This window comes from Diachasma alloeum, unplaced genomic scaffold (genome assembly GCF_001412515.2).
Source record: "Diachasma alloeum isolate Michigan unplaced genomic scaffold, Dall2.0 Dall_scaffold_00213, whole genome shotgun sequence".
Lineage (NCBI taxonomy): Eukaryota > Metazoa > Arthropoda > Insecta > Hymenoptera > Braconidae > Diachasma > Diachasma alloeum.
The window spans coordinates 1,079,073-1,096,376 of NW_021680378.1; the positions used below are offsets into that span (position 1 = coordinate 1,079,073).

General features: G+C 40.7%; 1 protein-coding gene across 1 annotated transcript in view; it reads left to right on the top strand.

Moving 5' to 3' along the window:
• LOC107037081 (talin-2) overlaps positions 1 to 17,304 on the top strand; it is a 43,504-nt gene that overhangs the window by 20,573 nt on the left and 5,627 nt on the right. Inside the window, exons 3-8 of the mRNA XM_015255412.2 lie at positions 9,220 to 9,412; positions 10,020 to 11,196; positions 11,584 to 11,681; positions 12,014 to 12,102; positions 12,761 to 13,219; positions 13,736 to 16,558. Of these exons, the coding sequence (XP_015110898.1) occupies positions 9,274 to 9,412; positions 10,020 to 11,196; positions 11,584 to 11,681; positions 12,014 to 12,102; positions 12,761 to 13,219; positions 13,736 to 16,558 (4,785 nt within the window). The 5' untranslated portion in view covers positions 9,220 to 9,273. The remainder of the gene's footprint in view (positions 1 to 9,219; positions 9,413 to 10,019; positions 11,197 to 11,583; positions 11,682 to 12,013; positions 12,103 to 12,760; positions 13,220 to 13,735; positions 16,559 to 17,304) is intronic.

Genomic DNA, 17,304 nt, shown 5'->3' on the forward strand with positions numbered 1-17,304 from the left:
CGGTCAATTCAGTGATTTTGGAATTTCAAAAAATTGTGAAAAAATTAGAGAATGGGTGTCATGCTATCATGAATATGTGAACGGAATCCGGGGGATATTGACCGAATCGTTCTTGAGATAATTCAGTTACAATTAATTTTCATTTTTTTGCAATGGTTTCTGAATTGAAAAAAAATACTCTACATTTCTTGAATTACTATCTCTCGTTACGAACAGAAAACCTTCAAATTTTGAATTTTTTCTACCATCTCTGAGTATTTATTACAACGGAATCAGATCATAACCTCAAAATGCGTTGAAAATGTAATCGGTCAATTCAGTGATTTTGAAATTTCAAAAAATTGTGAAAAAATTAGAGAATGGGTCTCATGCTATCATGAATATATGAGCGGAATCCGGGGGATATTGACCGAACCGGTCTCGAGATAAATCCAATTACAATCATCATAATTTACTAATTAATTAACTCATTTATATCTGTTGCACGAATTTTTTAATTCTGAAAATAGGTACATTTTCTGACTTACTATTCTTTAACGTGAAGATGACTAGTTCGTTATTAATCAACGAATAAATTAATTAAAAACCATTGGAAAAAAATCTCAGAATTTTATTTTCCATCAGAAAAGATCAATAAAACTTCATGAATAAAATTATCACTCAATAAAACTTCCCAGGCAGTCGATAAACAAATTAAACATTCAATGGAGTCATGAGTTTGATCAGAATTCGTAAATAATTTTGTAGTCGTGGCTCGGGTGAAAAATGTAGGGTAGTGGCTTCACTCGTGTCACCCAAAATCAGTAGTGACAGGAGGGAGGGACGGGGGAGAGAGAGAGTTGGGGTGTAGGAAGTGACGATAGAGTGGCTGCCTGACTCGGAACTTAAATGAGAATGTTTAAGTGACTTTTACAACATTCTATTACTTTGAATTGAAAAGTTAATTTTACATTCTCAATTTTTTCTACAGATAGAGGTCCACTCTCAAATTCTCAAGAGTAAATTACTTCATACCCAGTCTCACAATCTCATTGTTCCGCGTGACGTCATAATTTGGGAAAATGTTTTGTCAATTATCTCGGCAACCAAGAGAGCTAGAGACATTGATTTTTTTTTATTTGATGGTAAATGTCCCGGAGCATCCAGTGGAGTCATTTTCAACCCCCTACCCCTACCCCAGCCCAACTCCAAAAATGGAGAGAAAGTTTTTCGCCCAATTTTTGTCAATAATTTCATTTTCTGGTTCAAAAAGCACGTTGACCCATCACTAACTTCCAGATTAGTCGCAGTCAGGTTGATTATATGTAAGAGGAGACTAAATTCGGCCATTTTGAATTCCATAAACTTTATATAAATGAAAATGGCTTCACCAGATAGCCATGGGAGTTTACCATCAAAATAAAAAAAGATAACCCCTGGATGTCCTCTAGTTCTCGAGTTATTTAGAAAACAAGAATCTCTTTGTTCCGCACTGATAGAACGGATTAGTTATTGTTAACGAGTGGATTTTGGTTGGAGGTTAGGGTCTATTCGGTCCCACCAAATGTTCATTCGTTAATAGTTAACGAATGTATATTTGAGGAGCCTTGTGTGACTTGACTTTCGCCATTCAAGTGAACCATTCGTTAACTATTAACGAATATTCATTTGGTCATATTCAACTCTACCATTCGTTAATAGTTAACGAATCTCGTTTGGAATAAATGAATCATTCTATCAGTGCGCGTGACGTCATAATTTGGGAAAATGTTTTGTCAATTATCTCGACAACCAAGAGAGCTAGAGGCATTGTTTTTTTTTTAAATTTGATAGTAAATTTCCCGGAGCATGCAGTGGAGTCATTTTCAACCCCCTACCCCACCTCGACCCAACCCCAAAAATGGAAAGTTTTTCGCCCAATTTTTGTCAATAATTTCATTTTCTGGTTCAAAAAGCACGTTGACCCATCACTAACTTCCAGATTAGTCGCATTCAGGTTGATTATATGTAAGAGGAGACTAAATTCGGCCATTTTGAATTCCATAAACTTTATATCAATGAAAATGGCTTCACCAGATAGCCATGGGAGTTTACCATCAAAATAAAAAAAGATGACCCCTGGATGTCCTCTATTCGTTAATAGTTAACGAATGTATATTTGAGGAACCTTGTGTGACTTGACTTTCGCCATTCAAGTGAACCATTCGTTAACTATTAACGAATATTCATTTGGTCATATTCAACTCTACCATTCGTTAATAGTTAACGAATCTCGTTTGGAATAAATGAATCATTCTATCAGTGCGCGTGACGTCATAATTTGGGAAAATGTTTTGTCAATTATCTCGACAACCAAGAGAGCTAGAGGCATTGGTTTTTTTTTAATTCGATAGTAAATTTCCCGGAGCATCCAGTGGACTCATTTTCAACCCCCTACCCCACCTCGACCCAACCCCAAAAATGGAAAGTTTTTCGCCCAATTTTTGTCAATAATTTCATTTTCTGGTTGAAAAAGCACGTTGACCCGTCACTAACTTCCAGATTAGTCGCATTCAGATCGATCATACGTAAGAGAGAGAAATAATGGGGTGGTAGAACGCATACACAACGCACAAACTCATCCCCCTACCGGATTATTCATTGAAGCGTGGATAATATCGTCTTCCAGGGGGTTATATACAAGGGGCAGAGTAGGGGGGTCACAAATGACGGACTGAGGTGGAGAGGGGGAGGAAGTTTGGCAAGCGTGAGAGCAATCAATGCCCTCGATTAATCGTTCTGGCGTCATTGGGCCATTCGGGAGAGTCAACGCCTCGGCAATTCGAAATTTATGGTGTCCAAAGGTTACGCCAAGTCGCGTCTACTCAATTTACGAACGCAAAATAATTTTTTTTTGTCGTCAAAACACGAGAAAAAAATTTGGAAAAAAATCGTCAACGTACACTGATCATCGTGGATATCGGCAGTATTTTTTAAATCGATAATTCGCCGATTTATTTGTTGTAACATTTTTTTTATTGAAGGCTTGAGTGCGACTCAAACAATCATTTGGAGAGAATACAAGGTGATGAAGGAGACAACGAAATAAAACGAATTGTCGTAGTTGAAGAGAGGTTGACGGAGGGGGGGGGGGGCAAGAGGTGGTTTGGGACTGAGAGACGACGGAACTTGCCCAGTGATTTAATTTCCCACCAGAATACCGCATTACTCGTGTTATCACCCACCGCTTCGGCCATTCTTCCTCGGTTTTCACTCTTTCTCGAGATTTTTTTTTTCGCTCGAACCTTTCTTCTCACCCTGGGGACACTCCCCAAACCGTAAATTATCTTGTCACTTTATTTTTATTCTTCATTTATTTGTTTCTTGTTTCGGCCAATCAGGAGATGGAAATTTTTTTTTCGACGGGTATTTCATTTCTTATGTTCAGGGAGTTTTGGGGACTTATTCTTTGAGGTTGGATTGCATGGGTGATGGGCGGATGGAATTCATGACGAGTCATGGAGGGCATGAATGACTGTCTGTGTCGCCCCCTAGTTCTCGAGACGTAACTGTGAGGTCATAATTTGGGAAAATGTTTTCTTTATTATCTCGGGAATTAAAAGAGATAGGTCGTCTTTTTAAAATTTCATTTTAAACTCTTTGGACCACCGATTGGGGCAATTTCAGCCCCCTATCCCAACCCCACCTCTAAAACCAAAAGTACAAGGTAAAAATCTCAATTCAGGTCATCAAACAATGCGGAAAATTTACCATCAACTGCACATATAGTATAGTTATTTTTGCTAATAAATTAGTAATATGCTTTGTGACGAACGATTTTGCCCCCTAAATTAATCCGCCACCGTTGGTTACCCTTGAATCCCCAAATATTCCTTCCTAGACCACCAAAACCCGAAGAAAAAGCATGAGAATCCAAATGGTTATTTTGCACATGATTTCCTTCCATCATGTATAATTCACTGCTTTTTTAATTTTATTGAATTGAATAAGATTTCTTTTCAACTCGTTTTGGTGGATTTTCAACTTAATTGAATGTTGTCACCATCATTATTCTTATTATCCCTTTCTTTTATACAACCGATTCCTTTTTTACGGTTCTATCTTTCCCCTCAGCCCTTCGATAATATGTTAATAGAAAATGTTTATTTACATATACTTGAATGAATTTGAAACATCTCATTTGGAGAAATCATCAGAAAGCTCACTTTCAGGCGAATTGATGAAAAATTCTAAATTTTCAACAATCATCATAAAAATCAAATTAACCAATAGAGCTATGGTAATTATCTTTTAACTTCGACTTGATGGCATTGAAACAACCATTTTAAGTCATCATTTAATTAATTCAGAACATTTTTTTAGTTATCGTGGGACAACGGATTTTCGAAAAAACTCGAAAATTAAAGAAACTAATTGATAAATTAAATTTTAATTAAAGGCGATCGAACAAAGCTTCCATTGGGAAGCAAAAAGATCTCTTTACGGCTTCTAGGTCTCGAGATAATCTCGTCAATTTCAATCCAAACTTCATCAAATTCTCATTCAAAAATTCTCCATAATCGATTATTCAATTTTTTCCAATTTTTCAATTCAGTCGTCCATCGGCTTTCTACTGAAACAGAAAATTAGGTGAGAAGAGGGATCGATTGGCAAGGTGAGAAGTGAGATACAGCGAAAAAAAGGAAACGATGATAGGTTGAGAGGGTGGGAAGGGAGGGTGAAAATAGAGATCGGTTGTGCTTGAGTTTGACACAGTCAGAGCCCAGGGTTGCCAGGCAACCTCAGTAAGGGTGGAAGAGTAGTCTCCATTGGCGTGGATACTTGCAACGAATTTATGCCTCCCGATAGCCACTGTCAGAGCCACCCACTCACACCACCTCTCATCCCCATTCTGTTTTGAGAGTCAACGACCGAAAGAATTCGACTGTAATTGGCCGTTTCTATTTCCTTTTTTTTTGTTTTCGAAAATCTCGACAATTCAGGGGTTACGCTTCAAAGGTATCAAGTGGCTGGCAATTATTTCTTCGAGGGAGAATGCGCGTGGAGGTTCGTGACACTTGTGGAAAGTAGGGGATATTGTTTCTTTTTTTTGTTTGAGGAAAAGGATCGGACCTTGATTTTTATGCCTTATACCCTAAACCCCATCCCTTGAGAAGAATGAATTGAGATTTTCGGTCTGTTTTTCCTAATTTCTCTCTTATTTATAAATTTAAAAAAAAGTTTAAGGCCCGGGTGTACTATCTTTCGTTATCTCCATGTTTTTTTTAAATCTTTCGTCATCTGAAATTGTCAATTGAGTCCTGCATCATGCAGAAGTTTGAGAGCATGCAGAGCATTTTTAATTTATATTCAGAAAGACTAACAAGAAATTGAAAAATGTATCTGATTTACGGTGACAAATGGCGGCCTGTCACCTAATATCATGCAAGGGGAAGACTGATTTCGTAAATCTTTTCCCACACTGCACAGAGATATTTTTTATTACGGAAAAGGCTTTTTGAAAAAAGTTGTAATATTTTGGAGAATTTTTTAATCACACTTTTATCACATAAAAATAGCAGATGACTACATACCACTGTTTTGAAAATTGAGATACTTAGCTGTCACTTCCCATGAGGAGTTAGTGTTTTGTTATCCACCATGGAAAATGACAGCTAATAGATAATTTGCCACCGCGAATCAGATATTTGTAATTTCTACTTTTTTCAACTAACTACGGTTTGGGGATTTTTTTTGAGATTCATTCTGAATCTCAATTAAAAACGCTCTTTGACAAAATTCAGAATTTTTTCTATTTTTTTTTATCATTCTATCATAATTTTTGGGAATTCCTACATGATGGACCACTCAATTGACAATTTTGGATTACGAAAGAAAAAAAATCCAGATAACATTTGAAAGATAGTACACTCGGGCCTTAACTTTGACTATTTTTTCTGCAGTGAAATGTTTTTCGATTTCTGCAGCCGAACATCAGAGCTTTCAATTGAGCCCCATTTGACACTAAGTTTCCGGACATTTTACAATGATTTTATTATTTAAACTTTGCAGGTCTGAATTAGAATCTTAAAATTAAATCGTTAGAAAATATTTTAAAAATCTGAAAAGAATAGAAAATTTACTTTTGAAGGAAGATTGATGAAATAATTTAAAAATTGCAATTTTTGAAAATTACGAGCATTTTTTATAAATAACTGAGGGGCTTCGCCCTCTGCTCGCGTTGTTCGCCAACCCCGGGGGGCTGCGCCCCCCTTCGCTCGCTCCCCCTCCCAGCTCCTTAGGTATGTTTAAGTTGTATATTCTTGACTAGTGTTGGATAACTGATATCAGTGGCAGTCATTCTCAACAGACTCCATGCATCTGAGAAATGAAAAAGCAAAACATCACGCTGCGAACAGTTTACAATCACACTGATAGAACGGATTAGTTATTGTTAACGAATGGATTTTGTTGGAGGTTAGGGTCTATTCAGTCCCACCAAATGTTCATTCGTTAATAGTTAATGAATCTACATTTGAGGAGCCTTGTTTGAGTTGACTTTCGCCATTCAAGTGAACCATTTGTTAACTATTAACGAATATTCATTTGGTCATATTCAACTCTACCATTCGTTAATAGTTAACGAATCTCGTTTCACAAGAAAGGCTCCAATCAATGCCTTTCCTAGTGAAGTACAACCATTCGAAATTTGTCATTTTTTCTTATTATTCACTCATATTTGACCCCATATGACCCTCGTGACCCTTATCTTGACCCTTCACTTCTGATCCTTAATTTTGGCCTCTCAATTTCGAGTACTAGTGGTTCATTGTAATTTTTATCCTTTAATTTATTTTTGAAAATAATAAAAGTAACAATAAACAATCAAAGGAACATATAATTCAATGTCACGTTTCTACCATCACTTTTTACAGCTAGAATTATATTATTTCACACTAAATGATTGCTTCATGTCACAAGATAGTTAAATTGTTCCATAAAGTATGCAGAACAGAATCCATTCATTAGTAAATCTTTGCTGAAGATCCTGGATTGTATAAATCTTTTTTTATCTCTTTCAAAAAAATTTATCTTTTTAAAAAGGAATATAAAACAAAGATTTGTATAATCTAGGATCTTAAGCAAAGATTATCCTTGTTCCCAGGCTTAAGGTTATCCTTCGCGAAATCGATTGCTGACAAAATTTTTTAAATTTTTGTCAATTTTTTGAATAGAGGGTCAAATTTTCATTACCAAACATCGATTGCATTTTTATAATATAGAGAGATTTATAAACAATTAATTTTCCACCATAAAAATCATTTTTTCGGAATCGTAACAAATTGATTCATATTCAGAATTTAACCAGAAATCGATTTCATACTTGAAAACAAAAGTTTTCCGAAAGTTAAAACAATTTTAATTCAGTAGCGAAGTAGTCAAACGGTTTACGTCAATTTAGTTGAGTTTAGTTGAGTGAATTTAGTCTTCAGTTGCATGAGTTTTCCAGAAATATTTGCCAATTTAAGGGATATAGCGAAATTTTCATAATAACCTTTTTTGTAGAGCGAATTGAGTGCTACTAAAAAGGTTATGAGAACAATTTTGCTATCTCCCTTAGATTTCGAGATATACATTGAAAACTGGCCAATAACTAAAATCCTCTTCAACCGTTTGACCACTTCGCTACTGAATTATTTATTTATAAAACAACAAATGTTAAAAAAAATAATAATTCCGTGCAAAATGTAATTTTAATGACGCTTGAATATTCATGATTTTTTACCAATTTTTCTTACCCAATTTAATTAACAAATTTGATGATTGAAAAAGGCTGAATCTGCAGCGTAGTTTGTACGAAACTGTAAAAGATACTTGAATATCCTTAAATGTTAATTTTCCTAATTTCCCCGGTATTTTTTCTCCATCCCACCGATAATGAAAGTACCCTTACCCGACTGACGGCACGTGCCTCGCATACAAATTGTTTATCTCGAATCGAAAAGACATCCAAACGACGAATAAAAAAAAGGGAAGGGGGAAGGGATTGGCCTGGGTACGAGGTAGTAAACGACTTAATTAGTAGGCGGAGAAGGAACAATTTATTTTTATTAGTCCACCGACCCCATCGGGTGCCTATGAAACTCGTGTCCCTGAAGCCCATTGACAGTTTCAACTATCTTCCCATCTTCCTCTCTTCCTTTTTTTTTACTATACTCGATGTAACTACACAGCTGCAAAAAACGTGAGGAAGAGTAACTGACCCGTGGGCAAATTCAATACGACAAAATACACCACCGGGAGCTGAGTTACAATGTTAGGATCGATATGGAGATAGTCATGAAGTCCCACTTGTGCATTTTCACTTACTCTCATTTTTTAAGGAAAATCCTTCGGGTGGATAGACGGTGAACAGACTAATAGCTGGACTCGGACGAATACCTGGACCATTTCACCTGTTATTAAATATTCTATAAATAATACAATGAAAACTGTTCGGGTTCTTATCATTATCAGTAATAACACTTATGTATAATCATGTAATGAAGTTTTTTTTCGAAATATCAACATTACAGCGAAAAAAAAAATATTTGGGAAGTACAGTGGTGGGTGGCGTAGCGCTGCAATTGGCTAAGCATCAGTGACAAAGTGTCGTGGAGAAAAAAAAGAAGTTCTCTTCCGAAAGAGTCAGATGTGGGAAATAGCACAATATTTTTAGGGGGAGAATCACATCCCGAAGATTGAGAATCTATTTGGCCTTGTATTCCTTCACATTCAATAAAAAAAAATCACATGTGTGTATAAACTGGATGAAAATTCTATATTCCTCCAGACCGTCCATGTATTGGCCATCCACCGTCCGTCTATTGGTCCTAGCGTCCAGTTATTGGGGATTTGGACGATATTCCGCTTTTCCCTCATTTAATTATTCTTCTCTTCATTTTTTCCACTTCAAATTATTGTTTTTTTCTAATTCATATATTCTTTCAGGTCAAGACCCCATTTTTTATTCACTTAGCTACTCCATTGATTTTAAGTCCTTTAATGAAGTTCCACATTTTCTTGGCCGTCCAGCTATTGGTCTGTTTACCCTATGGAAAGATGTCAAATTTCCTTGATTTTTTTTTCAGCGAGAAAATGAAAAAAAAATTACGTATCAATTTTCCTGAAAAATAATTTTTTTCGTCAAGTGAAGAATTTCTGCTCTATTTCTGCTTCACTCATGATTATTTATGTGTTTTTTCAAATTTTCTTTTACAGTCAAGTGACTCCGGTGGTTTTCGTACACGTAGACGGTCGCCGTCAGCAATTGCAATGGCAACACTGTCACTCCGTATCTCCATACCGGAGAAAAATGCGACCAAAATGATGCAGTTTGATCCAAGCACATCGGTATACGATGCCTGCAGAATTATCCGTGAGAAACTGCCAGAAGCAACGAATATGGGACAACGTGAGTCAAAATCTAACCTCAAAAAAAGTCACCACTTCTTTTTTTTCATCCGCGTATGAGAAGAATTTAATGGAAATTGGGATTGGCCTGTATGAATATTCACTAGTAGATATTGTCCGCTTTCCGTCATGGGTAAACACGTGGCAATAAGTCGATTCTCAATTCTAGCCAAAATGAAATCCCCTATATCGACCGAAAAATTATTGCTCATTTTGAAAATCAGCCTTTTCCTTCGTAAGGTCGCCCATTCTGAATCTCCATTGACAATGAGACAACGTGAGTCAAAACATAACCTCAGAAAACTGGTTCATCATCAGTAGCATCACTTCTTTCTTCCGCGTATTTGAATAATTGAATAGAAATTTGTATTTACTATTTTATCCTTAAAAAACACCAGAAGAAGTTTTCGATAGTAGGAACACGATCACTTCGAATTGAGTCCAACCTAATAATTTTCAATTGGCAGACGCTTTTCGGCGCCAAATTCAAACCCCCCCAGTTGGACTCAACGTCATAATATCGCAAATTCCGCAAATCAGTCAACTTTTCACCCAAACCAGCCCATTTCGTGATAAAAATCCCCTAAGCCCCGCCGTTTCGATTCCAGCCAAAGACTACGGTCTCTTCCTCTCCGACGAGGACGCAAAAAAGGGTGTCTGGCTGGAACCCGGTCGTAACCTAGACTACTATATCCTCCGTAACGGCGATCTCCTCGAGTACCGGCGAAAGCTCCGAACCCTCCGTGTTCGCATGCTCGACGGTACCCTAAAGACCCTCCTCGTAGACGACAGCCAACCAGTCGCCAACCTGATGGTGGTGATCTGCACAAAGATTGGTATCACAAATCACGACGAGTACTCCCTAGTCCGGGAGTACCTCGACGAGGAAACTGAGAACCAAAAGCCCGGTAACTACGGAACCCTGACCTTAAAACGCCGAAAGGAGGAAAAAGGTGAGAGAGATGCCAAGATGGACCAGCTACGAAAGAAGCTGAAGACGGATGACGAGGTCAACTGGATTGATCCGAGCAAGACACTCCGGGAACAGGGTATAGACGAATCGGAGACAGTTCTCCTCCGACGAAAGTACTTCTTCTCAGACCAGAACATCGACTCGAGGGATCCAGTTCAGCTTTCTCTGCTGTACGTTCAAGCCAGGGACGCCATTCTGGACGGCACTCATCCAGTAACTCAAGAGAAGGCCTGCACCTTCGCTGGAATTCAGTGCCAGATACAGTTCGGTGATCACAAAGAGGACAAGCACAAGACCGGTTTCTTGGATCTGAAGGAGTTCCTACCGCAGTCGTATGCGAAGGTCAAGGGAATCGAGAAGAAGGTCTTTGCCGAGCACAAGAAGCATATGGGCCTCTCTGAGCTGGACGCCAAGGTTCTTTACACCAAAACAGCTAGGTCCTTGAGCACTTACGGCGTCACGTTCTTCCTCGTCAAGGAGAAGATGGTGGGAAAGAACAAGCTGGTGCCACGGCTGTTGGGGGTCACCAAGGACTCGGTTCTCAGGCTAGATGAGAGAACCAAGGAGATCCTCAAAACCTGGCCGTTGACCACCGTCAGGAGGTGGGGCGCATCTCCCAATACATTCACCCTTGACTTTGGTGACTACTCGGATCAGTATTACAGCGTTCAAACCACTGAAGCCGAACAGATTCTACAGCTAATTGCTGGGTATATTGACATCATTCTCAAGAAGCAGAAGGCGAAGGATCACTTTGGCATCGAAGGGGACGAGGGGTCGACCATGGTCGAGGACAGCGTATCACCGCTCAAGTAAGTAGGGGTCATTAGAGCTGTTAGGATTGTTAGGAGTGTCGCGGGCGTTTGGATGTCAATAGCTGATGTGATTGGGTTTTGATGGAAGTTTTTGTCGGGATTTCGTGAGGGAAGTTGATGAGTTGATGAGGGGAAAATGGAGGATTTCTTGAGGATGCAGAGGATCAAATACTTGAGGAGTTTAAAGTAATGAGAGGTTTTTGGGAAATGCGAAGGGAAAGAATTCCGTTGTTGAGAAAATTTTCGACGTGAAACTCTTTGGAATTTTTTTCCCAGGAATTATTCGATGTCGAGATAGTTTCAGGGTTGAAGAGCAATGAAGAGGGAGTCGTTGTGGTCTTGTGTATTAAAGTAGTCATTAATTTCCGTAATTTTCTTGGTTAGGGCGACGATTATGCAGCATGAAACGAGTAATGTTGGCAGAGGTAGTGTCGAAGCGGTGTCAGTAGCCATTCCAGCTGTTATGAGAGCCGGTGGTGAAGGTACGCATTATCTTATCAATATTAGTGCACACGAGTTGAATATTTACTACTGATGGTTATCGGAAATACCTGAAGGCATTTTCAGCGTTGATAATCACTCGTCTCTATAAATACACGAACGTTTGTTTTGTGGAAAATCTTTCAGAAAATTATTCTCTTTGTTCGTTTTTTCTTTTGTATATAACAATTTGAGCTTTTCACGTTCGTCGAGTGATCAATTTTTCAGCATAAGTAGTCTGCAGGATGGAGGCATTTTCTTTGTACATAACTATTAAGAAATTAGATAATCTGTAAATCACGAGAATAGCCTTGGAATGCATGATAAATTTTAGGAGCAAGGCCCTATGGACATGGACACATGGCAAGCGCCCAATACACGACAATTAGTGGTCAAGTCAACATCGCCCATGCACCACCGATGGTAAGTATTCAATTCCCAAAAAATCATATCCACCCAGCTTTGAACTTAGAAACACTGAGTGTCGCCTGATTGTAGAATTTTATAAAAATTCAAGCATTCTTCTAAATTGAAAATTTCAAAGTCGATATATCGACTAATTTCCAATTCGATTTGTTTTCATGCTAGGCGCCTTCTATTGCGGACAAAAAGTAGGTACAAAGGTCAAACTGAAAAGTTCTATTTTCCTTATTTTTCCACTGTTTTCAATATACTTGGCGCACAATTTATTTTATCACGGTACAGAAGTTCTTTAGAGATTCAATTGCAAGAGGTTGTCATTATTTTCTGGGGACAAAAGGCACTGAAGTATGATGAAAATGGATGAGGATGTAAGGGAAAGTTGACATTTGGCCCTCAAGATCATTTGACCCTTACAATCAATCGTTTTCCATTGATTAATGACCGAGGCCATCTTATACAGAAGGTCGACTGTGTAACGTTTATCAACGTGAAGAATCAACTTGTGTTCATTTACCTTCCCTTACCCTCATGTAATTCCCCAATCGTCTGAGAATATCTTACCCCTGCATCCTTAAAGCCATTGCTGTCATCAAAAATCCACCCCCTTCGAACGCGGACGATCAATGGATCGAGTGAATACGTTATTGTTGACGAACAGGTACAGCAGACAAAAGTCACGTCGGTACTCACTGAGCCTCAGAGAGCCCTTGTATCAACAATAACCGCTGGCCACGAAGTGATACACATTGCCGAGACTGAATTAACGTCTAAGGCCCAATTACCGGAGCTCGGTAATGATCCAGCATCACTTCAGTGGATAGCCCAGACAATGGTAACCCACAAGCAAAATGTTGGTACACAAATTGCTGAAATGAATGCAGCAACTGCACAAGTTGTCACATTAACATCAGGATCAATTGAGGAAGTTGATCATACTGCAGTGGGTGAGGCTATATCCACAATTGCCACGAATTTACCGGAGATGACTAAGGGAGTTAGGATGATTGCTGCACTGATGGATGATGACACCTCCGGGGATCGTTTGTTAGATGCTGCCAGGAAATTGTGCACTGCTTTCTCAGATCTACTGAAGGCTACCGAACCGGAGACCAAGGAGGTAAGATTTTCACTATATCGCGGATTGTTTTGGCCTCGTCAAGGGAATCTTACAATATTTTCGTTGTTATGCAGCCTTATGGTGTTGCTGTGATCATATATGAACAATACGTAAGAAGTTTAGATGTTTTGATATGCTTCGGGCTGATATGTTTAGTAATCACCATTTTCATTGTTGAGGAATCTTTTTATGAATTTCGCCGTTTTGGCCACTACTTAGGTCCTTTGGAATCTTAGATGATGTATTTTTGCGAAAGCACATACTTCACATAGAGCACTGTAGACTTAGATTGGGCACAATCCATCGTGTGCAATCGTTCATATCTCCTTAACGAACAATAACTTGCGAAAAAACATCAAAATGACTCGCAATTTTTCAAATTCTACTCACCATATTCGGAGTTATTGACGATCACAGGAGTCAATTTCAATGTTTCATGATCAATGCAAAGCAATTCACTTAAATCTCGATGTTTCTCCCTCAAAATTGAAAAATAATCGATGTTCCCTCTTTCAGCCTCGCCAGAACCTTCTAAACGCGGCCTCCCGCGTCGGCGAGGCCTCCCACCAGGTTCTCACGACGATCGGCGAAGAAAACGATTCGAATCGCGAACTCCAGGACATGCTTCTTGCGCTCGCGAAAGCCGTTGCCAATACCACGGCAGCACTCGTCCTAAAAGCCCGTAACATCGCGGCCACGTGCGAGGACTCGCAAACCCAAAACCGCGTCATCTCCGCCGCGACTCAATGTGCGCTCGCGACCTCCCAACTCGTAGCATGCGCGAAAGTCGTCGCGCCGACACTCCAATCCCCCGCGTGTCAAACCCAGCTGATGAACGCAGTTCGCGAAGTTACGAAAGCCGTTGAAAATCTCGTGGACGTTTGCAACGAGACCTGCGGAGACGACAACCTCCTCAAGGAGCTGTCCTCCGCAGCCGCAGAAGTCTCCCGCACCTTGAATGACCTCTTAAACCACATTCGCACGGCCACGCGTACGGGAGAACGCGCGAAAGAAACAACTCAAGATGGCGCCGTTGAAACGATAATTTGCGCGACTGATCGTCTATTCGCGTCCTCGGGAGACGCGCCCGAAATGGTGCGGCAAGCGCGCATCGTGGGTCAAGCCACAGCCCACCTTATTCAATCGATCAAGGACGAGGCAGAACGGCAACCCGATCCTGACCTCAACCGACGGCTCTTGGCGGCCGCAAAGGCTCTCGCCGATGCCACCTCGAAAATGGTGGAGGCTGCGCGACAGTGTGCGTCAAGCCCTCACGACTCACGAATGCAAGAGCAACTCAAAACCGCTGCGGAGGAACTGAGAATCGCGACGACAGTAGCAACGACTCAAACATTGAGACGAAAAGTCGTGGAGGAGATTGTCGTGGACAAGAGTCAATTTTCGAGAGCTGCACAGGCGATTCACGCGGGTTGCGAAAATCTCACTGATCCGAAGAGTTCGAAGCAACAGATTCTCGAAGCGGCAACTATGATCGCGAAACACACTAGCGCTCTCTGCAACGCTTGCAGGCAGGCATCCAGTAAGACTAATGATCCTGTGGCTAAAAGACATTACGTCCAGTCTGCGAAGGACGTCGCGAATTCAACCGCGAATCTCGTAAAGGAGATCAAAGCGTTGGACAAAGATTACTCGGACCTTAATCGCGAGAAGTGTTCGGACGCAACGAGACCGTTGTTAGATGCCGTCGATAATCTCTGTGAGTTCGCGGGGTGCATCGAGTACACCAGAACGGTGATCCACACTGCGGAGAGGGTCTCCGGGCCTGAACAAGCGATCATAGATGGCGCGTGTGCAATCGTCGAGACTTCGAAGAGCCTCCAAGCCAGTCCGCAGGACGAACCTGCCTGGCAGAGACTTGCGCAACACAGCAAGACTGTATCAGACTCGATCAAGACTCTAGTCTCGTCGATTCGGGAGAAAAGCCCAGGCCAGACTGAGTGCGATACAGCTATCGAGAAGTTAACAGCAAGGATAAGGGAACTGGATTCGGCGACTCTCAGTGCAGTCTCACAGTCTCTCGTACCTCGTAAAGAGAACTCTCAGGAAGGGTTCATCGAGGAGATGGAAAGATACACGAGAGAGTTGCGCGAGCAGTTAGAGCCGTTGAGAACAGCTGCAAAGTACCAGCCGGAGAACGTCGGCCCTTGTGTCCAGCAATTGGCTAGGTCCTATGAGCCCTTGGTCACCAGTGCCATTGGCGCAGCGTCAAACATGGTGAACTCTAAACAGCAGTCTGTGTTGTTGGACCAGACGAAGACAGTTGCCGAGTCAGCTCTGCAGTTAGTCTACATCGCGAAGGAGACTGGAGGCAATCATGAGGCAATGGCTCTTCACTCGGAGGTCGATGAATCAGTGGAGGGGACGAAGGACGCTTTGAGAGAGCTGGAGAGCACTCTGGAGATGATTTCAACATCTCATGGAGTTGTCACTGGTTTGATCGAGACCATCAGCAGGGCTATGATCAGATTAGATGACACGAGAATCTCGACGGACTCAGTGGACTCTTATGTTGACTACCAGACGAGGATGGTTGAGGCTGCCAAGGAGATAGCTAGATTGGCCCAAGAGATGTCGACCAAGTCCAGTACTGATGTGGCAAGGTTGGGACCCCTCGCAGTGGACATTTCTCACAAGTACACACAACTTGCGAGAGATTGCACTGGGGCCTCGGCGGCCGCTTCCAGTCCTGAGGTGTCTTCCAGGTTGAGGAATGGAGTGCAGGACCTGGGGAGGGCATGTGCGGATATTGTGCGGGCCTCTGGGGTCTGTCAACTGACACCTGGGGATGCTTACACCCAGAGGGAGGTGTCCGAGAGCGGAAAGATTGTTACGGAAAAGGTGTCTGAGGTACTTTCAGCACTTCAGGCTGGCTCCAGGGGCACTCAGGCCTGCATCAACGCCGCAAGCACTGTCTCTGGGATCATTGGAGATCTGGATACCACCATCATGTTTGCTACTGCTGGTACTCTTCATGCGGAGAATGAGGGGGATACCTTTGCTGATCACAGGGAGAATATTCTGAAGACTGCGAAGGCCTTGGTTGAGGACACGAAGACTCTTGTGGCCGGGGCTGCCTCCTCTCAGGAACAGCTGGCTGTTGCTGCACAGAATGCAGTGTCTACTATTGTCCAGTTGGCCGAGGTTGTTAAGTATGGAGCTGCTAGCCTTGGCACTCAGAATGCTGAGGCACAGGTCATGCTGATCAACGCGGTGAAGGATGTTGCTTCGGCGTTAGGCGATCTTATTCATGCGACTAAGGCTGCCAGTGGGAAACCAATCAATGATCCCAGCATGGCGCATCTCAAGGATTCTGCCAAGGTAAGAGAATTTTTTAAAGTTATTGCTTGTTTGGTTTAACGCTTTCGAGGTTGGGGTTGCATTTAATAGTCAGGGGAATCCCCGGGGCCGAGCGTTTCATTTTCATTCTGGAGTTTGAGGTTATGGACATAATCGGCCTCTCCTGATTGTCAAATGAAATTCTATTCTTTATTCACTTTCGAGTTACTTGGGAGATTCACGAACTACTTTATTTTTTTGTCAATATTTTCTCAATTAACAAAAGGTTATTCGTTTTTTTTTTCTTGGGTGGACTTTAATTGACATTTTTCGTACATTAACATGAAAAATTGGGCGAAAACGATATGGGATATTTTTTTTTATCAACTTGAGCAGCTGAAAATTGGAGTCCAAAAAATTCATCGATAAAGTTCAATATTAAAGTCCACCATAAAATCTTAAGATTATTCAATTTTTTATTTCTCTATTTTTATGTGTCTTTTTCTTCTCGTCTTGTGTGTTGCGATTTTTCGATTCTTTTTTTAAAATTCATTTCTATATTTTTTTTAAATTTTGAATGCGTAGATGATCGAAGATTTTTTCATTACTTTTTTTTCGCTTTGATGTTGTACTATTATTTTTTTTGTCGATTATTTTGGTGGACTTTGATGAACGTAATTATCGGAATTTTATTGGTATTCTAATTGGTACGGGTAATGCAATACTATCAGGTAGTTGAGCGTCAGCTGAATCAACAAATCTTACCAATGGCTGATACAACTGGATCC